At 45.7% G+C, this 22,778-nt stretch overlaps 1 protein-coding gene across 19 annotated transcripts in view; it reads left to right on the top strand.

The window, feature by feature from the left end:
* Positions 1 to 3,108: 3,108 nt before the first annotated feature.
* The window catches only part of LOC119463375 (acetyl-CoA carboxylase-like), a 124,121-nt gene continuing 104,451 nt past the window's right edge, over positions 3,109 to 22,778 (top strand). For 3 of the 19 annotated variants that reach the window (XM_049656565.1, XM_049656564.1, XM_049656563.1), the window contains exon 1: positions 5,091 to 5,318. In XM_049656565.1, the coding sequence (XP_049512522.1) occupies positions 5,231 to 5,318 (88 nt within the window). In that variant the 5' untranslated portion in view covers positions 5,091 to 5,230. Of the gene's footprint in view, positions 3,467 to 5,089; positions 5,319 to 19,556; positions 19,658 to 19,732; positions 20,076 to 20,221; positions 20,449 to 21,139; positions 21,292 to 21,426; positions 21,625 to 22,778 lie in introns of those variants that run through there. The other 16 variants (XM_049656559.1, XM_049656556.1, XR_007463648.1 and 13 more) reach the window with 14 other exon arrangements.

Here is a 22,778-nt window from a genome sequence, read left to right as displayed (position 1 = left end):
TATATATACAGAGAGAGAAGTGGGCTCGGCCGGCACGTGGCCGACCGTTGAAAATGAACTCCGTGCTTTTGAAGCAGGGGCGTACGCATTAAACGCTAACCGCAACGTAATTTTCTGGACAACGTAAAAAAGCCTAGTTTAAGATTATGTAAATATGCACGAGCACCCATGCAAAATTCGACATTTGAAATAGGAGCGAAGCCATGACGAAAAACTGACGAAAATAACTGCTTTTCATACCGAAACTGGAAGATATATTCCGGCTAGCCATTGCCGCTAGCCGGAAGTGACGCATGGCCTAGAGTGCGCGGCCTGTCGGCATGGCCTCAGAGATGAGGCGCTGGCAAGATCTCGGAGGCGACGTGCTAGGACTATACGTCATAGCGACAACCACCAGGTGCACGCGTCGTCTGCTTAATGCACTTGCTTGAAGACTGATAAACAGAAAGCTATGCAATTTTACCAGTCCCGCGGCGTTACCAAGATTGCCTTAGTGGCACATACTACTCATTCACAACACATTTAGCCAAAGTAAACTTTTGTTGCAGTTGGCCTTTGTTATGCTGGTGGACGCACGTTTATATAGCTTGTTCGTTCTTCGTTTCATTGTCCAGAAGAAAGATGAGCGCATAATTCATTAGCAACGATGTTGGTGGATCGAGTCAGATATAAAGTAAAAGAATATAACTTATAAAATAGCAATACCATAAGGAATTCAGCCTTCCATTGGACATTCACCCCTTGCTCCACTGTCTAAAGGAAATGTTTTTGAACAAGGGCAGAATTGAGACAGCTTTTTTTTTTATCAGCCAATTATTATTAGTGGCAGACGTCAGAAAGTTCATGGTGGGTAAAAAATCAAGAGCTTAATTCGGCAAGCTCACTCATGTCCTTCCCGTGTTTACGTAGTTTATAGTTAGCAGTATAGTCAGCTGTAGTTTGCTAATTTGTGCAGGTACTGGCTATTTGGGCACAATTAAACTAAAAGCGCGAAGGTGTTTCTTGGACCAAAAAAACAATGGACAAAGAAGACGGCACTGTCTTCCAGCTGGTTTATTCTTTTCAGAACAGTAGTTTTTAGGATTCACGTGCAACAACCATGTAAGAACTTAAGTTCCGAAAAGAATAAATAAGTTGGAATTCGGCGTCGTGTGTTCATTCTGCAAGTATCTACTTTCACGCTGTTAGTTTAACTGCTACTTCGTGTGTCGCACAATGGCAGTAACAAACAAAACCTTAATTAGACATGCGCTATCGTTTTTTTTTTCTTTTCAATTCAGATCAATCTGTAAAACGCACAGGGGCATAGAATTAACAGTTATTTTACGTTGCAATCAGTACACACTGACATCTAATGAAGGAGTTGTCGATAGCGACGTCGTGGTCCACTGCATATGTGCGGAGAGAAAGATCGAGAGAGTGTGTAGCATATATTAGCACGTTTGCCAATTACATCGACTTAGATGAGCACGTCCCATTTCTAATTTTTCTACTTCTGAAGAAGATCAACAAGCTCTTTTCATCTTGCGGAGAGTTAAAAGGCTGCTCAGTGCATTTAGGGTGTATATGATTGCACTTTTAAGGCAAAAAGTTCGCAATTTACTCCTTTAAGCAACAAAATGGGTCATAGGGGAGTGATTCGTTCTTTTGCTCACATGCATGCGTGTTCAGAGCGTGCATAATACTGTCAGCCTAAATTCAAACGTGAACAATTCCGAAACTACTCGAATGCGTCGTCCCGTTCCCAGGTTCAGACTCCGAAACGTACACTTGGGGCGGCCATTACATATGCTCAGGAACCTGCTACGTGTAGTTACGCGTAAAAGGTGTTGCGTTAATCTGATCAGTCATTGCCTGGTCGCGTTTCGATCGAGGTTGATGGAACATGCACATATACGTAGTCTGTACCGTTTAAGGTCAGCTCGCTTGTTTCGTATATTGGTCACTCCTCTCTCTCTCTCTCTCTCTCTCTCTCTCTCTCTATATATATATATATATATATATATATATATATATATATATATATATATATATATTTGCTATGCGATTTCTCAATGTAGAAGTAGCAAGCATTCTTCCTGCCGAGTAACTAAAGAAATCGCCACAGCACTGCCACTTATGTACGGCCGTTCCAGCGTTGGAGACGCGAAAAAGTAAGCGCATCAATAATACATGGCCAGTCGTGGCCCTCGAACAGGAGGGTGAAAGGCCCGCTTGCAGTGATTCGATGCGAGAGAGTAATTTTAGCCTCGAAGGTCACGTTACTGGGAATAACTTACCCGCTCAACAACAATCGCTAGAAAAAGTCGACTTCGCATTGTTTGTCTCGTCGAGGTCGCTATTGTTCTGGGCGGAGCGAAAGACCGAACATAAATGAAAAAAAAAAAAAAAAAACGAGAACACCGCGCGAACAGAAGAAACGGAGCGACACAAAGAAAATGTCGTCTGGCAACGGGCAGCCATTTTCATCGTTGCTCTCTCTTGAGCGCTCTATGGGGTGCCTCGATACCATGGAATACCGCTCGCTCGCTTTGTACTTTGCGCTTCCACGCGAGATCCTCCCTTTCACGTAGCTTATGAGAAAGAAACGGGCAGTGGGAAACAGGAAGCAACGTCACTTCCGAAGAAATGTCATCGTCTCTTTCCTCTTCGTGTGATTTCGTCCGCTGCTTCCTTGTGGCGCCACGCTGCTGCTCGTTGTCTATACCCGAATCGTTGAAGCGATACTATGATCCCTGGCTAATGGACTGAGCAGTAATAAAGCGAAGAAAAAAAAAAAAAAGCGAAGTCGCAAGCACGTTGTGTCTGGCAGCGCAAAAACGAAAGTGGTCTGGCAACGGCGTACAGCGGCAATTTCGTCGTCTGCAACTCCGTCGTCTGCTGTCGGCCCCGTTCGCTCCTGCAGTTCGCATCCCCGCCCGCGCGGTATCACACCGTTCATTTCGTTACTCTCTCTCTCTCTCTGTGTTGCTCTCTCCCACCACCGGTCTTCCGAAGGACGGGACCGGGAAGGCCAGAGGACAGGATTCGTCGTCGTGTGACCGTGGTGGTGTGGTCTACGAGGAAAGGATAAAACGCTCCAGGCTGCGCAAGGGAAAGAAGAGAAAAAATACGAAAATTATGGCCAGCTCACACGTGCTCCAGGCCATGCAGGCGGTGGTGGTGGGGTAGTCCCGTACGTACCACGTGCGCGTCGTCTGCACTGCTGCTGCTTCGAGTGTCGTCTGCTCATCGTGACGACAGCGGTTCGCGCGTACTCTCGAGGAAAAAAAAGAAAGAAAGAAAGTGGCCGCCTATTATTGGTGGCGTGAAAGCGCCCGGGAAAGTGTTTGCGCACCCGTTAGTTGATCTTGATCGCCATTCCTCCTACATTTCAACTTGTGTGATCCATCGTTGGACTTCTTCGAGAAGAGGACGGAAGTCCGTCCCCGCGCTTTTTGGATTATGGACACGCCTTCGTCGACTGGTGAGCGTTTTTTTTTTAATGTTTTATCTCGTATACCGTTTGCGAAAATGCAATTTTCTTCTCAGTCCTCAACTTTAAAGGAGTGCTTAATTCAAGTTCATAGCAGCTCACCTATAGGGTCCCTTTCGGTATCGTATATTGTCCGAGAAAGCAGCTGATACGTGGTGTTAATTCTGTTCCAGCGATACTGTCGTGTTATATTTAAAGTGTATAGCGCGTACTGTACGTGATTACATTTGTCTGCGTCTCGCATGATGCGTGACCGTTAGTCGCGGTGCAGGCGACGACGCATCGCCTACAACTTACCCTTATCCTAACGATTCGCATGCGAATTATCGTTAGTGACTATTTTGTCTTCCGCTACTCAGATGCAGCATGACAGTTCATTGAATCGCATTTGTTTGTATTGCACGGGCGACAGATTGTTTTTAACACTCGCGCACGTTTGAAGTTGCAGTTCTCGTGACTTTAATTCTTGTCTGCAACGGGGAAAAAGTAGTTCTTGCGGGGAAAAAAAAAGTAGTTTTTATGTTGTCTTTTCTAAGGGTCCGGGAAGGGTGCCTGCACGACCTTAATGTTGCTTTAGAAGTGTGCGTCCGCGATTAGATATTGACAGTTACTCGAGCAGGACCAATCGATCAATGCCAGCTAGAATGTAAATGCGCAGCTTCCGCTATAAGTGAGGAAACGCTATAAGCGAGGTGTTGTTTTAACCGCAATATCATTTGATTGCTGCAGCCAGGAATGATAGGGTGTAAACATGGCCGAAGTGGTTCTAGGTGTCATACTCGGACTTAACATACGCACAGCCCGATGTTGACGCCAGTGTTTTCGAGACCCTGGGACAATGCTGTGTGGTCTATGAATTGCCTGAATTTCCATTGTCGCCAAATGTGGTGAACAATAATTAACCCCGTTTTAACGGCTGTAAATTATTATGCGACAAAAATGAGTGAGAACAAAGTGAAGTCTCCACTTTTCGCGATTGCGTACCCGTGTTATAACTAGACGCCTTTTTGGAACAGCGCTATTCACAACATCGAATAGTTAGATTTAGTGTAGGTAAGAAAAGTGATTGATGGTCAGTTACAACAGTTTGTTTAACGGTCCACCATATCTGACAGGGTTTCACGACAGTTCCGTCGTCGTATACGAAAGAAATTGATCTGAGAGATTAGATTTGGTTCTACTGTAGCGTACACTCGGTTTTCAAAATGCCGAATTTAGCTCGCCATATACTTTAACGCCCTTACTGAATAAAAAAAAAGAGAAAAAGATAATAAATACGCCTCACAACGTCGTGGGCACATTACGAAACTGAGTTGAGAAACAAAGGATCAGAAAAAAGAAACACGAAAACATGCCTGCGAGAGCTAGAAAATGTCAATTGCTTCCTTCGAGCAGTCGCTAAGTAGGACGCCGGTTTTTTCAGCAGGAAAACCCGGCCCTCCGTGAACCGCTGCTCTGGAATCACTGCTACAAGGAAGCGCGTATAGGAGGCATCGGAGCAGAGTGCGAAATTAAAGAAAGAAGAAATGGCTTCACGTCTTTCCTTTTCCTCTTGCTCGGCAAAAAAAAAAAAGTAGTTACTTTCGGATGACGACCGACCGTTTCCGGCTTAGTTTCGTATTCAGCCGTCACGCGTACTCCGCTGCACCTCAGCCGCGCAGACGGCATAGCAGACGATCGACGCGGCGTCGTCTGCTGCTGATTCCGCGTCGTCTGCATGAGAAGTAGCCGCAGCGCAGTGCACGTTCGCATAACATGCTCGCATGGCTGCAAGTTCTCTTCCGCTTTATACTGGTCCTGCTGGGCGTCAAGGCTGTTCGGCGGGCGACCAAGAGGCGTCCCCGTGAGTGCATCTTGAAACCTCGAGAAAAAGAGAAAAAAAGCCGGTAGCGAGGCTTTATTTTCCTCTTCCTCACTTTCCCGGCAATTTTGCTTTCCCCTCTTTTCTTTCTTTCTTTGTATCTCAGGGCGCTTGTTTTTATATCCGCATAGAGTGATACGCAGGGCGTATCGTACTCGGGGTCACGTGCTAATTACGCAGCACGGAACAAGGAAAGCGGGACCGTAAACAGAAGTGTCGGCTGGGTCCCTACGTTCATGCATGTAGTAGAGCTCGCTCAACATCACTTAACTGCCCAGGTTCTGACAAAATGAAGTTGAATTTTTGTTTGTGGATGGACAATTTAGCGCCTGTGACGTGTATCTTCTTTGTAATTGTGTCTTCGCACTATATGATATGTCGTTCGACAATTTAGATTTCGCGGTGACATTTCAACGGGCGGTCATCTAGACATACGTTCTATCTCGGTAGTGTTATAATTATAAGAAAATCAATATGGCGTGAAAAGGCGTCCCATTCGACTCCTGTCCGCAGCGGACCGTATTTATATATATTAACATCGAGTATGATGTTCTAGCAATGGATTAAAAAAAAAAACGGTGGTTTCGTAAATGCCAGTATGGCTGATCTTGGCCAATCTCCCGTTGCAGGCGTGTGCCAATGTGGAATCATTATCATCATCACCTTCTCAAATCCGAATTACGATTATTCAGCCCAATACTAAGTCGACCAACATGCAATCAATACAACCGTCTACAGCTCAAATTCTCTACTTCTCCGTCCTTTCCATTTTCTGCAGTGCCTAGTTACATTTAGTGCTATGGAAGCTGCAGAGTCTCAGTCAATGTAGAACGCGAACTTGTCGTCTTGCCGTCTGCTTATCTTCTGCTAGTCGTCTGCGCTGGACCCTTCTCGTGATACATACCCGCAAGCGCGTCGATACAAAATCATCATCAGATTGCTGCTGGCAAATCACGGCGTCACGAGCGAGAAAAGTTAACTCACTATCGCTAGTTAATTACTAATAACGTTTCGTTACGTGTTGTAGTTACGAACCGACAAAGTTCTGCCTTGTTGAACGTCCCGCGTCGTTGTTGGACGTCGCGTTTCCATGACGACGCGTCTCATAGGTGTGCATCACCATCAAGCGGTTGCTGTGGTAAACCGACTTTTATCACTCATTGTTCCTGCCCGATCCGAAGTGACGAAACAAATTACTGCATAATTCGACTGAGCCTATAGCCAGTTGTATATATAGTTTACCATATAGTCATAAGCCAGTAACAGTTCATAGCCTTTTGTGGCTGCGACCATGCATAATCTTCCATCGTTGAAAGCATCTTCAGGCTCTTTGCTTTTGACGATTCGTTCGTACGTTTCTGCATTCGTTTGTCGCGTTTCTTTCTTTTCTTTTTTTAGGTTTGTTGACATCCAGTCCCTTCGTTAAGAGAAAGCTTTAGCTCGGAAGCTTCTATCCAAATCCATGGAAGAAGAGAAATCGTTTTTCTCGGCAACCATTCCTCCGAATTTGTTGAGGTTTGTTGCATTCAAAAAAAAAGTTAAAATATAATGACTGTAGGAAGCAGATTTTTTTTTTTATTTAGGCCGTCGAGTCGTTAGAAATATGCTAAAAATTGGAGACTTTCAAACCGAAACTATCAAGTTAACAACTCTGCCACTCAGCTATAAAAACAATAGCACAATTCTGTAAGTGTTACCTAATAATACATCTAAAGCGGAGAAAATTTATGCATAATACACCACTTAGAAGTATATACCACTAGTTTTGAGTAGAACTTTTGAAAAACCCTTGTAATGATTCTAACAAGTTCGCGTAAGTTGTAAATTGCTGTACATAAAATTTGTTAGCTTTATATGCTCTTATATAGATGCAGGTTACATAACTGCGATATCTGTTTTTAGAGTAGAGTTATGGATTTCTAAAATTCGTGCTTCTATATTTTTTTTTGAAACTTACCAATTTTCGCCTATATTTGTGAAAAATTCCACGCCCTAAATCAATATTTTGCTTCCTACAGTCACGAGAATTTCACTTTCGCTATCAAATGCAACACATTTCATTAAAATCGGTCCAACGGTTTTCTCATCTAATGCATTTCGGCGTTTTACATGTTTGGAATGCCAGCATCAGAGTCGGCCCTGAGCTAAGGTTTCCTCTTAAAATGAAACGGCAATGTGATGTTATTTTTCGCCTTTATGCGTGCTTTTTTTACGTGCGGTCAAATTTTATCGTGACCTGCTATATACAGAGCAGGAAGACGTTTTGTGGCGTCGCTATTTCTGTGACTATCCAAGTTACAACTGTCGAGGTATAAATGCTTTACTACGGTGGCTGAAACGCGGCAGAAAATTCCTCCCACTGCCTCTTCTCTCTCGATCCACGTAGGCTTTGACAGCGCCGAAAGGAGCTTCTAGAATAGGACTCGTTTATTGATATCAACGAAGCTGATTCGCCAGTCAGTGAGTCGGGTACGTCAAAGGCTAGTGATTTAATATAGTCAAAGATTTACAGTTCGCTCCCAAGATATTTTTCATCGTCGAATATTCAGCTAAGATGGCGAGCGGATATCATTTTCGTCCATGCTCATGGGGTTTTCGAAGCGCAACGGCTTACGCGCACAAAACGTTGTTTAAAGCATTCAAAAACCAAATGCCAGAAGCAAGATGACAAAAGTTCAGCGCAAGCTCCGCCCAGAAAACTGCACATGCACGCTACAAACATAATTAGTTCCCGAGAGAAGCCGCGGACGTTGTTTAGTGAGGTTCCTCCGCCGTGACGTCACTGAAATGAGTGAACGTGGTTGGCTGGCGCATCCTGTACAAATTCTTTGAGTTGGGCAAAATGGTGCAGTTGTCGTTGCACAAAAGATTGCTGGTGACAGCCTAATAGTTCGGTAGCCGATACAACGCTGTCCAACTGAAATTGAATGAGGCGGCCTTCTTTCAATACCGGCGTCTCGCGGGAACTATTGTTTTGGATCGCGGAGGAATACAAAGCAGGTGCAGTGCGGTTCTGTAGGCGGAGCTTATTGCGCCGAATTCTCGGAGTTTGTCACCGAGAGTAGAGTGTCACCGTCTAAAGGTTCTTCCAATGGAATGCAACACGACGACAGGGAAGGCCTTGTCTAATGAATCATGTGTCGGGGGGCTGCAAACGAAAAGTATATATTCAAGGGCGTACACAGCGGCGGAGCCTCGGAGAAAAAGGACGGCCAGCATTGAGGATAAAGTGCCAGCGCGTATATAGTGTTTTCCTGGGCGTGTTTCACCTTGAAGGCATGATTCGAAGTCAGCGATCTGTTTCCAGTAATGCCCTTGTTGACTCCTGCGATGGACTTGCTTGCATTAACTGCAAGGCCCAGTGTTCGATCAACATCGATGTTATAGGGCTGAAGGTATCACATGTCTCAGAACAAATGCGTCTTGGCATAGTTGGTATTTGTTACGAAAAACACATTATGCCGCTAAAAGGACACACACAGAGAAAGGTATATAGATATAGCAATGCCGTGCCGATGACGCATTGTCGTCGTAAATGTCTCTGTCTTTCTGCGTGTTTGCTTTTTAGCGGCAAATGTGTTGTCTTTCAGATCATGCGGTTGTAACGTTTTTTTTTTTTTTATTTTCTAGGTCTGTGTTGGTTTTGGGTCTACTTTTGGTTCTTAAACAGACACTAAAGAGCAACAGTAAATCAGTTGAGACTTGCCAAGTATTCGTTAAAAACTAAATATTAATTGATTTGGTGGGGAAAAAAGTTTATTACTAAAAAAACGAAGAAAAAGAAGGCTAACGTTCTTTTTTTTTCTTTAATTTCATGCCTAAATCTTAGCTTTGGTGCGTTAGGTTCCATCCGGCAGTCCCAGATAATGTGGTTGAGAGTGGCGATCTCTCCACATAGCTTACAGTGGGGGTTGATTAGCTCCGGGTATATGTAGGAGAGGATCTGGGGGCAAGGAAACGAATGCAGGAAGTGATCGCGCGAACAGAGGGAACTTAGCTACGAACAGAGGGAAGCTGCGAAGGACGTTCGAGATGACGATTCCTTTTTAAGAAGAGGACAAATTCGACAACGGCCTCATGGACAACGGCAAAATCCGCCATACTGTCAAATTCGCCATCTTGTCAGCTCTGATTGGCTCACCAGGCGGCAACGACTTCTCCGATTGGCTCAAAACGCAAACATGACGGAATTCAACGATGGGGCGGAATTTGACAAGGTCTATATAGAACAGCACCCCAGGATGGCTATTGAGGTTCGTATATGAAATATATGCCACCATTGCGGCAGTGTTGGTGGCCACGCCTCGTGTCGATTTGAGCAGCCATATAATGCGCTAGAAATATTCTTGCGTTGCACCGTTCTTCTCCGCCCACCCACCCACCCGCACACACACACACACACACACACACACACACACACACACACACACACACACACACACACACACACACACACACACACACACACACACACACACACACACACACACACACACACACACACAAAAAAAAAAAAAGATGCAAAATCACTTTCTTGGTACCTATAGTGAGCTGCCGACATACAAGCATGTGAGTGAAGTGCTTATAGTCGGCTACTGACAGCTCCATCGCGCAAAGACGGCAAGTAAGTCATCTGTAAAGCAAAATTTTGTATGATAGCACAAAGGGCAATGACTTGGTCTTTGAGGCCCGATCAAGCTGGCTGCCTAAGGACAATGTTATGAAGAGGCAATGTATATTCGCAACTGGGGGAGACCTTTGTCTCCTGCAGAAACAAATCTCCGGAGACAACCCAGCACATTGTAATGGAATGCGAAGATATCCTTCCAACCTTTCACAAGCGTTGGGGTTCGAAGCTGAAAGCAAGAGAGGATTAGAGTGTCAATGGGGAAGAGAAAGCCACAGACATATATAGGTAGCTGTATGAGATAAAGCAGCGATAGGCAGAACGCTAGATTGCTATATATATATATATATATGGTAACGCTTATCTCACACAGGTGACTGTTTGATAGCCACCCTGATTTAAAGAGGATGCCATTAGCGATCACCATCTCATATCTATAGCTACCTTTATACGCCTGCGCGTAGTTCGTCGAGCCCTGTAATGACTGTGATTCTCGGATGACTTTCCAGGCAAAAGTTTAATCGCAAGCAGTTCTGTTGCTACCCCTTCAACGACGCATCTTCGGCATGCCTGTGAAAACCGACCGGCCTTCGATTATCGATCTCTATTACGGCTTCGAGGTTTGTACGTAACATACCTAATCATTTCGCAAGATGACGCAAGGCTTACTGTATATTAGCGCTTCCATTTTTGTTCCGCCGCCCTCGGCCGAGAACACCACTGACGTCAGTCGATCGAGAACCCCGCGCGACAAACAGTATATAATCGCGGCGCGGCAGAGATTGTTATCGACAAGGAAAGGTTGTTTCGACGTTTCGCTCCGCCGCGTCGTAACAGTGCACGCTCTGGTGTTCGCACAACCGGTTGCTAAACACGCAATCGAGTCGGAAGCTCAGCGCAGCTATAGCTATGCAATTGAGCGTGTACTGCGGCGACGCCTCGTCGCATAATCGGGCGGGAATAGAAAAAGGATGTCCTTCGATCGCGCTCGGGTCACGCGGAAAAAAAGAAAAAAAAAAGGGGGGCAAGGTTGGAAGCGATACAAAGAGACGCATGGAGACTAGCGTGTAGCGCGCGCGATTTTTCCGCCACTCAAGATGGCCGTGCATGCAACGAAGGTTGACCGCGCATGAGAATAAACTGAAACGCCGAACTGATCGAAACAACTGATCAGACGTGAACACGTGATCAGAATACGCTTGTTACGCGTGACTGCGTGCAAAGCGCGACGTGAAAAATCGCCCTGTGCAGACGCAGCTCCAAGTGTACACCCATGACCAAAAGTTTACGGACCACCTGCAGGGTCAGTATAGCGCAACCAGGATCTCTTCCGGGGGGGTAAAGTTGTGTGTTGGGGGGAGGGGGTGGAAGCAAGCACTTTGCATAATATTCAATTTCCTTGCTGTAGCCAGAGGAATCTAACGGCAAATAAAATGCCTAATAATTATAATAATGACACCAAGGATGATAATGAGGTTTATTTCTTAAGCGTTTTACTCAAAGTAATTTAAGTGTGAATGAATAAATACAAGACAATGGTAGAGTGTTTTTGTTAATCGGGAAAATTCGACCTCAAGCCACCTCCTGAATTGTAATGACAATGTGAGCAGAGATGTGAGCAGAGCGCTGAAGGTACATGTTGGACTGGTGGGGCTGGACGCGTGAGGGGGGGGGGGGTAGGGTTACAACCCCCCCCCCCCCCTCCGATGCGCCACTGCACAGGGTCACCGCAAGAGCTGAATTTCTTCGTCATTAACGTGCATAAAGTGAAATTGACGAGTGTACTGGAAAGTTCGCAATGCCAAGTTCGAACTGCCGTCCTTAATTTCAAGTTACATTCACGGGCAGAGGAGAAAATCAGCTTTATCGCGCAATCCCTGGTCCGTATACTTCTGCTCACGGGTGTTCATCGGGAGAGTGTTTCAGATTGATTTCCATATTATAATTATCATCATCGTTTATTTATCTTAAAATCCCCTTGTGATGTTATTATTTTGAAGCGAAAGCTTCATTACGCTACCTCGGGCAGCCGTCGGCGACTCAACAGTTTTCACCTTGAGAGCTAGAGTTCAAACCACAAGAGATCATTAAGGCGCGTTTATAGTATGACGTTATCGGCACGCGGCCGAGCGTCATCAGACGCCGGGCGCGTCCGAGCGCATTGGCCAAGCGCTTCCGGTTACGTTGGCGGCGCCAGTACGTCGAACCATCGGTCGAACTATAGCCGCTGTTGTTCTCGCCGACGTGACATAACGTGTGCGCGTGTTCACGCTACGTCGGACTATATTTAGGCCTTTACGGAGCCCTGAAAGGGGACATTGCCGCCGTTTTGCCCGAGTAGAGTTGGGCCCGGCTGCGAGTTGCAACCAAGTCTCACTACTTTACTGATCACCGCAGTGTCTTCATAGGCTTAAAAAATGATGAATAAACACTGTATTCATTGCAAACATGTCTGTATATCATTGTGAAACCACACCTCGGCCACAGCTCGACAATGGGCCTAGCCAGGGCAGTGAAGCTTTCGCTATCAACCAGGGTTAACCAAAGCTAAACCACACCAATTTTTTTTTTATTTATGGCGGGAACAAAATGACATTCATAATATCATAACATTGTTACGGATGTAATGGTTTTACTTACAGTGCGAATGGAGAAAACGGTAGAGGAGAGACGGGACGGTCCGAAACAGCCGATTACCAAAACCTTGCGCAACGTCTTCGCCCCTCCGCTTCGACGTTACGTTTTCCTCCGGGGCGGACGAAGCTCACCGAGCGAGTCACAGTACGTGCTGATAGTAGGGTGTCAATCGTGCGACGTGCACAACTTAAGTATTGTGTGAACGGTGGTTAGCAGCCGTCACTTTTAGTGATGACGTACAGGTCACGTGTCACTCAAGCATTCGAGAATGACGAAGGGACCCGAGTATACTTAAAAATAAGATTTTGGAAAAGTCCTATTTTCCGAACCGGTGTCCGCAGCCATAATATTGTTTGTCGAGCATAAACAGGACGAAACAACAAACGTTTATCAATTACTAGTGTATGTAAACTGCATACTGTATGCTGAAGGTGTGAGAGAAACATGCTTTAATGATATGCTGGAGATGTTAGCCTGGCTGTTCGCCTGACATGCTACTCCAGGTGTTTCGTTACTGTCATCAGGCAATACATTCCACTGTTGAACTGCACCAGGCAGGTATGAGCGGTTAAATGCGTTAGTTGAACAGTGAAATTGCTGTGGGGACTTTTAGAAACACAGAAGGAAGTGCGTTTTGGAGGAAACAGAAACGTGCGATGTAGTTGTGACGTTCGGAAAGGCACGTTATTGAGTCTGAATTATGCCACTGTTACAAATGCAGGTCAAAATTTACCTTGGAGCCTTTACCGAAAAAAAAAAAAAAAAAACGACAGAAATTGTTCCTAAGGACTCGATGGAATCCCAATACATATAATCAAGCAGTTGGGTCCAAAGAGCAAGGCACTGCTGACTAATGCCATAGGGCAAGTGATTAAAACGAAGAAAATTCCGTTTGGGTGGCGTGAAAGCAGGATGAACCTTATCTGTAAAGGCAAAGGCATTGAGGATAAGACGAGCTCGTACCGCTCAGTTACAGCAACGTTGGTGATGTATAGAATGACAATGCAAGCAAATGCAATGCAAAATTAGAGCTGTCGAAGTGGGTGGAGAAGAACGATATACTGGGGGAACTATATACAGAATGGGTTTGGACCGGGCAGACGCATAGAGGATAATATCATTGTACTAACTTAGTGCAATAGCTCAGAATAGACCTTTGTACAAAGCATTTCTGTATATTAAGGGAACTTACGACAACGTAGACAGGGAATAGCTGTGGGATATTCTCAAGCACGAGGGAAGAGATGACAATTTCGTGGATCTGTTGAGGGAGATATATAGGGACAACCGAGAGCAAATCGTACCGGAAGGCCTGAAATGCAATAAAGTTGTGGAAATTCACCGATGACTAATACAATGGTGTTGTGTGTTTTCATTGTTATTCACGCTTTATGTTAAGGGCATAAAAAGACGACTGGGAAGCAGTGAATTAGGTTTGGATCTATATTGCATCCGTAATGGACAAAAGGTGCAACAGATGGTCGCTGGGCTGATGTCTGCGGGCAGGGCTGATATGTCTGCACTGATAATGCTACTATATCAGACAATGCAAGAGATTTACAGAGATTCCTGGTAAAACAGGTAGTTTACAAACAGCGCCTGTTTGTAAACTGTCTTTGTACTTCGTTCTTTGTACGCGCTAGCTTTCATGACCAACTCGCCCAGCTTTCCGTTCTGCGATTTACAGAGACTCGCGAATATAAGTATCAATGCAACGATGAATCTACAGGCCTTAAGGTATTTTACCACAGAGAAATAGAGAATTATGATCTTTAAGGAAGAGACAAGTAATTACGTGGTGTCATTTCAAAAGCAAGTCATACCCATAGTCAAGCAATGGAGATACCTGGGTGTATACATAAACTAAGGAAAGACCTGCTAAATCGTCCACCGAGGTAATCTAAAAACGAAACAGAGCGGAATGCAGCAGTGATGGAACATAGATAACTTGGGGGATACATTAAGTAGTGGAATCTGGAAATGAGTAACGGTGCTAGCTAAACCACCGCGGTAGGTTGGCAAGTGGTAAACGAGACGTGTATACGCTTGGCGCCCTTATGGATTAGCTTTACATGGAAAGGAAAACAAGATTCCTTGCCTAATTTCGTACAGAAATGAAAATCCACCGACGATTACGATGCTCCCTGCGCTCTGAGGTTTGTCACTATATTTTCTAGGGTATAGAGGTCTAGGATCTTCATTTTACGAAAAAAAGAAAGTCGCAGTTTCGCCCGAAAGGCGAAGCATCACTTTCGATAGCAAACGGAGTAAGGATAGTAGTTTTATGGGCCGCATAAACTTGGACACATTCGCTTACTAACTGAATTAACAAGCATGGTGTCAGCGCGCTCAAGCAAACATGAATAGATCACACTCGATGACCGCAGACAAGCACTGTCAAAACGCTGGTGTGAGCAAGCGCGCCAGGAGCAGTGACCGAAGGCTCGTGTGGTCTATCGCTTCAACGGAAACTGGGCGGCGAAAGCACAGCACATGCAAAGGTCAGAGCCGCGTGGAGATCGCTTTCAAGATATGGTGCGCGCGACAGCCCTCAGCCGCGCAAAGTACGCAGTTCCTGGCAGAGTAGAAACCGCGCACCCTTGGGTGAGGATGTTCGAAGAAATAGACGTAAGTGAAGAGGTGAAGAGAGGTCAGTCCAACCACCATGGCAGGGCATCTTGCTAGTCCAGGTGGTGATGGCTGGTAATGGAATGACGGATAGTAAACGAAATAAATTACAGATAGAGAAAGGATGGCGTGAGGAATCGATCGCGCTACCAACAAGATTTGAAGGTTTCCAGCAGGACTGGACTGCCTTATAAGGAAAACAGCTGGGCTTTCTTTAGTGATTCGGGTATCCGTCCTCCACAGTCCACGAGCACGGTTGAATCTGGTAGCGGCGAAGTAATCCAAGCATCCTCTTTGTTTCCAAAAGCGACGGTGGTGGCGTGCATGTTTGACAGTCGCACAACACGTGGAGTATGCCCCCCTCTGTTACCTTCGCAGCCGGGACACAACAGCGGTGAACTTACTTGCCCGATCTTTCGACCCATAAACTGCAAAATTGGATACGCGAATATAAAAATGTGACAGCCACTGACCCGAAAAAGAAAAATAAAAAAAATACAGCAGCTACTTCAACCAGCTCCGACACCTTTTGATTTGGTTGGGGTATAATTACAAAAGTAACCGACAACAAAAAACTGGGACTTGTTTTACGTATACGTACGTCCGATGTTTTGAGGCCACCTAGCTCGACTCGTTCCTAAGGATTTTATATTTTGAGAAAATTTGGATGGGGGCGCTGCTCATAGCGAGCGGTTAGGCCTATTGGAAAGGATATACGACGTCAGTTGGCTCAGACAACGTTGACCGTAATGGTTTCCAGTTTTGGTCGGAGGTAACGTTCGTTTCAAAACACAATTCAGACCGCGCACGGTGACCCGACCAAGCCTTCTCCGATCCCAATCGAACTCGCGGAGCTGTTCTGGCCGAGAGCGACAAACGCCGCCGGGAAACGCGCAAAAGAAAGGATAACCAAGAGAATGTGAAAGAGAAAGCCAGGCCAGCAAGCTTCGTCTTCATGGCCGCCGTCCAAAAAGTGGCGCGTGGGGAGAGGCGGAGGAGGTCGTCGTGGTGCGAAAATGCGTCACGGCTAATCGCTGTGACGTCAACGCCGGGCTTCCCATTTATTCTTTTTGTTGGCCCCCTCCCGCGCACTCCGGTCTGTGTTCACGTCAACGCTGGCGATATGACGTCACCGGCCGGTCAGTCGGCTCTGTTTCATTTTATAACCTATAATGTATGCGTAATTGGCTGATCGGTGCGATAGGTTCAAGCGTTGCTTCGGCGTTTTTTTTTTTTTTTTTCGAGAAGAGTCGTATGTTAGTTATAGAGCATCGTACGACTAGGGGGGGGGGGGGGGGGGGTCAAATGCTAAATATAGCCCCTCTTGTTTGTGTCGGAAGTGGAGGCGCAGAAATGGTGGCTCATAACCGCACACACACACACGCACACACACACACACAACAGTGGGTGTATATTTTTAATTTCCGTCATATTTTTTCTCTCATTTATTGCTGGTACTGCATAAAGACCTTAAGCTGTAGTATGTATAGTGCATCCGTGAGCATTCACGAACTATTGCTTTATCATTATCTTTCTTACTGCGGCTCGTTTCGAGTGTTGAACGGAGTGCACAGGAAAAACAAAAAACGAAAAAGAAATAAACGATTGTGCACCAGTCCTGACATCGAAATAACCATTAAACGCTGGTTTTTCTCCCCCCCCCCCTCCCCCCCCCCCCCCCCCCCCCCCCGCTGTGATCCTGTGGTCACCGCGGTTATGGCGGTGTGGCAACGGCGCTTCGCCGATTAAATACGACGCCCAAGAACTGTTCACTGCCGTAGCCTATTCAAATTTAGGTCGCGTCGAGGAATCGCAGGTATAGTCAAAGTAATTCCGACCTTCCGCTACGTCGTCTTGCACACCCCAGGTCTTCCTTTGGGATACTAAACGCAATCAATCAATCAATCAATTAATCAATGAGAGTAAAAAAGAACGAAGACTCATAACACTGCTGCACAGTGGGTCACTTGGGAGTTACTCTGTGACGTTTCAGATGAAAGAAAGCACGAGTGGGTTTGTGTAAATTAATCTTGGGGTTGGCGATCGTCTAATTTACGTATCTGACCTTAACTTTTCTTACGTCTGAAATAAACCTGAACTTTGTCCATAAGAAAAAAAGAAGAGAAAAAAAACTAATTAGTAGGTTTTTTTTTTTTTTTTGCTCAACATGTTTTATTGCTTCAAAATCTAAGCACACGGCCGGCAACTTTGGTTATAGAGGGCGCGTGAAAAAGAAAAAAAAAGAAGAGAAAAGAAGGTGGGATGCTTAGATTCGAGTAAATACGGAATTTACACTTGGACGGGGGTGGGGGAGGGGGGGGGGGGTGGCCTGAAAGCTTCACCGGCGGTAACGCTTGGTGACGTCATTGAAACTCCACGTACGTCATGCGAATAAGTGCGGTTCGTTCCAAGGAAATTGCGTTTGACACGTGGCGCAGTCGATACAGAACGAAAAATAAATATGCCCTTTCCTGATTGGTGGTTCGACCGACCGATTGAACTTATGCTACCGCATCGTTAACCTCGTAAAAATGTGAGGTATAAAAACGAGGAACGGACCTATATTCTTTCGGCAGAGGAAGTTGCCGATGCACGTGACATCCTGTCTCGCGGCCCTTAAATGTTACAACCATATGAAGCCAACAGGCAATAAAACCAAGGGAAAAAATGAAAATAATTTTTTTTAATGAAGTGTAGGAACCGCAACACACAGGGACAGTAGTAGGGACCAGACCCACGTATTCCGCATTATCCGTCTTAAAACGATTAATTGTCTTTAAAAGCGAATTGTATATGGCGTGATGATTGCTGGTACTGCTCCCATCCTATGGTAAGAGGCCTTAAACATTTATCTGGTGTAAACACAAGACAACAGACGACGTTTGTGGTTGTCTGGTTATCTTTTCCTGTGTCCGTGCTTGCACGCCTTGTCCTTCTTTCACGATTTTATCTTGTGCAATCAATGTTATCGAAGCACAGTGTCGCGCTTCCACAATTCACACAACGATAAGGGGTGCACAGAGTACACGCTAAACTGATACGGCTAACTGCTGATTAAAATAAAGCAATAGAGGTCGATGACTTGGTTCACTTCGCAGAAGTGGCAGAAACATTCAATACATAACCTGCGACAACACTGCTTCATAATCTTCCTATCTTATCTCCAGAACTGTCATGAAATGAAGAGTTGTTAACAGAGGTATCACCAAGACGTTCCGTTATCAAAATTATATATATTCATTCAAAAGTTGAAATAGCTTTGCTAATTAAGTCATTTTTTTAATGTTGCTGTACAGTTACAAATAAATGGTCCACTAACGTTTTCCGAATCACTATTTAATTAACAGTGAAGGAAAATCTTACAGCATAGAATAACGTTCTTTAAGGAATCTAAAATTAAAGTGCCAGTAATGATGGTGGCAGTAAATTAACACCATTCAAACAACGCAAGCGTAACAAAGACCAAACCAGCAATATACAACCGCCATATTTGTGTTTCAACACAGTATTTTCGGACGTACTTATAACTGCTATAGTGCTATTTACTATTTGTACCACTAGCAAAGGAGCACTAGTGCGTTGAGTTAAGTCTTTGAAGATGGTTTATGGATTCATTACATATAAATCATTGTTTTTTTTCTCGTTTTTTATTGTATTCGTAATTAACGCGCGTTAATTACACTGAACCAGTCCTTTTAACTCGTGCTACGCGCGTCATCTTACGATAGGACAATAGGGCATTATCATCACGTCGCCTAGCTGTTTCCTCTTGTAAGGGCAGTGGGACTTCATCGTGAGGTAGCACGGCAGTTTATGCCGTTGTCGTCCCTGAAACTAAACGTGCTTTGCTTTTAAATTTCGATGGAAACACTGTAGGCAAAATCGGTCACTGAAACGACGCTGCCCTGAGTAGGTATTCTGCGATCGTACTGTGCAAACGTCAGCAGCTTTTAGATCATTCGAAAATAGCGCCATTACGTGAAAAAAAAAAAAGAAAAGAAAGACATCGCGCCGGTTTTCTTCCATAGTTCTCCAACGTTACCCACTGAGGAACTTCGTGTCAAAATTTGCACATCTTTTTTCGTTTTTTAACTGACCATTCACTTATTTGCGCGCCATCTATGGCTCTAAAAGAAAACATAATTTATCAATAAAGCTCACTAGTTTGCGAATGTTTTAGTGTAAGTTTTCCTCATAGGTGATGCGACGATAAAGAAACGCTTTAATGGTTCACGAATAACGTGTTGGTTTTTTTGAAGCATGTTGCCGTAGAAAGCTTTGTGATTGGTGCAATTAAATAGCTATTTCCCCGGGTTACCGACAAAAGAAGGAGGAAAAGATAACCCGTCATGCCTGCAAATAAGGCACGCCCCAAAACCTGGAAACATTGGCGGGTTTGTGTGCGTCGTTGTAGGGCGCTGTCGGGTCCGTAAGTAAAAAGAAAGAATCATTTCTCTTATTACGCGAATGCCCCGCGCGTTTTTTTTTTTTTGTTTTCATTCTGGACAGTGACGGCGTATGCCGCATCGTTTTCTCGCATTTTCGTGCGCCCTCGGCGCGTGCCCATTACATATGGCCTTACGTGGATCATCGGGCAGTTATGGCTCCTTATTACGCTTTTCCGCCTCACCGTACTGTACGATGCTCGTACGATCCGCAACTTCCCCCGCCTACCCAGCGGCTTGAAGGGACTCACGCCATATCGTACGATGCGTCGTGGTCGTGACGATATCGCCGCGTCTGTGCCGTTGGCCGCGAGGCGCCCGTTTCGTAGCGTCGGCAAGTTACGGCCGCGTCTTGGAATGCTACGCCTTTCTACCTCCGCCACGCTGCAGCAAGTGCTTCGGGTAAATACACACCAATAATATCGACTGTCCGTCCTTTTTTTTTTCTCTCTCTTTAGCGGCCACATTTGCATATTCCACGCGATGCCTCTGCGCGCTCGCTTCCCGGTTGTCTCCCCGTAGCAGACGACGGCGCGCTTCGCAGACCGCCCTGCGTGGCCAGGGGATTGGTAGTTCGCGCCGAATGAATGAACGACGTGCTTAGGGGTGCACTTGGGATGAGCGTGCGCGATCAGTGACCTCCCGGCGACGACTGGCCTTGTCAAGTGCATCTTCCGTATCGGCTCCCGCGACTGTGCCTTTTATCGAGCCGAGCTAATCGACGCGCGGTTTGAACGTGCGGGAGGCGGCCATGGCTTCGCGACCGAGCTGTCGGGTACGTAGGAACGGCGACGTCTGCTACGCGGGCAAGCCGTCTGCTTCTTCGGCCGCGAGTGAAGGCGCTAGGCCTAACCTGGCTGGTTTCCTCGTTTCTTTTTTTGTTGTCTTCTGCCGAGCGCGAGTTCTTCGCACGCCGCTGCTGATGCGTTATATTTTTCTCTCTGCACGTTCGCGCCCGGCGTCAGAGCGATTAAAGACTCATTAGCGGGCCGGGTTAGCCGCTAATCTCGCTCGCCCCTCACTCTCCCGAGTCTTTATCTGGCGCTGCACGGAGGGAAAAAGAAAAGAGCGTGTCGCAGTGTGGTCCGTGTCGTGTATTTCGTTTCGCAACTCGTCAACTTTTGTGACCCTAGAGCAAGCACCAACTCGCATGCCACTGGCTCAAAGTACGGCTGGGTGAGGGTGACGGGAAAAAAAAAAAATGATAAACCGGAAAACCGAGAAATAAAATGACACACGGGCTGTTGTTGCGGGAGGGCCCTACTAGAGAGGAAAGTACACGATGACTGCTCGCGAGAAAAGTCGTTGGGGCGAGGGAAAAGAAAGAAAGCAAATACGTAAAGACGATTGTGGAATCTTTTTCTTCTCAGGCAAGGCAAGGCCATGTACTACATATTCGTGCGCGCGCGGTTTTTCCGTGTGTTTGTCCTTGAATTGTGTGCGACTCCCCAACTCGTGTAGTGCGTACTGCCCATCACCACCACCACCTTCGGCGACGTTTCACGTCATAGGAGCGAATTTCTCTCCCCGATTCTTTGGCACACGCAACCGCTACACGTACTACGTTCGTCTTGCGTGCTCACGCTCTCATCGCGGCATTTTTTTTTATTTTGATTCGGTGGGTAACTTTTTTTCGTTTTATATTTCCTTTGCACATGATGAGGAAGTATAGTTCTTTTCTGAACAGCTCAACCTTCCCCTGCCTGCGGCAATGCGCACTTATATACCTGGCGGGAGACCGGGGAAAGAACGTGAAAGAAATGTGTGTATATATATATAAAAAATAAAAATAAACGCGTTTTCTCTTCTGATGGACGCCGGACCTGAAAGACACGCAGTTCGGCAGTGAAGCCGGTGTGTTCGTCGTGCACTTGACATATCTCTGCGGTTCGGCGCTGGTGCGCTGGAAACGCGAAAAAGATGTTTTCTCGGTTGCTGCAAAAGTTGTCAAGTAAGTGACGCGACGGTTGACAGCCAGTTCGCGTTGAAATATGTCCGTGACACTCTTTCCCGGCCCGCGCTCGCACGCCGTCGGAATATCAACCTCTACACTTTTTCTCGTCGATCGCGATTCGCTCGATTTTCTAATCTCGGTGCTGAATTCGGACTCCGCAGGCATGCGCATGTGGCGTGGATTGTGTTTGTATTCGGACGTGAACCGATCGTCTGCCACATTGGAGCCTGAATAGCACAGATTTGATAACCTGATATAATACATGAAGTTTACCACTATGTTTATTTGCCCGCCGTGGTGGTCCAGTGGCTATGCATAACGTTCTGCTTCAGTGGCTATGCATAACGTTCTGCTTGCACGTTAAAGAACTCCAGGTGGTCGAATTTGATCTGTAGCCTAGGGCCGCCACTATGGCATGATTGGCATCCCTCAGTACCCACTGCCCAGTTTCAAGACTGTTAACTGTTAGTTAGATATTTTAAAATTGTCTTTTATTTGACAGCAGGACGATTATGTTCCTCTGTTTCTAAGATCTTTTCCAGGGTCCCATGATAGAATGTTTCATGAATTTGCCTTCGTAGTTGATTACAGTTGTCTGTCGTAACGCGCTGACATACTCGCTTTCAATGAACTAATTGCTTAGCCCTTGTTTTATTAATTCTCGCAATTACTGCTGTGCCTGACTTTTTTCGATACTGTTAGTTCTGAAACAATGCAGACCTTTCTATGAATGTTCTGCAAAGTTAAATAGTATTCTGTGCGATGAAAGTCGCGACCTGTAACAGGCGTGTCTCCTCTGTACAGGCCTTATCATATCGTGAAAATAACCTTGGACAATACCTAGCTCAGTTCTATTTACTGACTGTTCGATGAGTCAGTTTTATATACGGGTCACGATTCATTTGGAGTCTCCACTACAGCGTCTGTCATAACAGCGATGTTGCTTTTGGTCATTAAACCCAATTAATCAATCAGTCGTTGAGTGACTACCAACGTGGAATTCATCCTGGTCTCCCCACAGCTGTAACAACTGCGCATTGTGTAAAGTTTGTCCAGTTCTCTTGCGACTAAGGTATGGGGATTGTGGTTTTTATTTAGGCACACACTCGGATAACCACCTTCCTTGAAGCAGTGCAATTGAATCTGTACAT

The sequence above is a fragment of the Dermacentor silvarum genome, chromosome 9 (genome assembly GCF_013339745.2).
Source record: "Dermacentor silvarum isolate Dsil-2018 chromosome 9, BIME_Dsil_1.4, whole genome shotgun sequence".
Classification (NCBI taxonomy): Eukaryota; Metazoa; Arthropoda; class Arachnida; order Ixodida; family Ixodidae; genus Dermacentor; species Dermacentor silvarum.
This window is presented reverse-complemented; position numbering and strand designations above follow the sequence as displayed.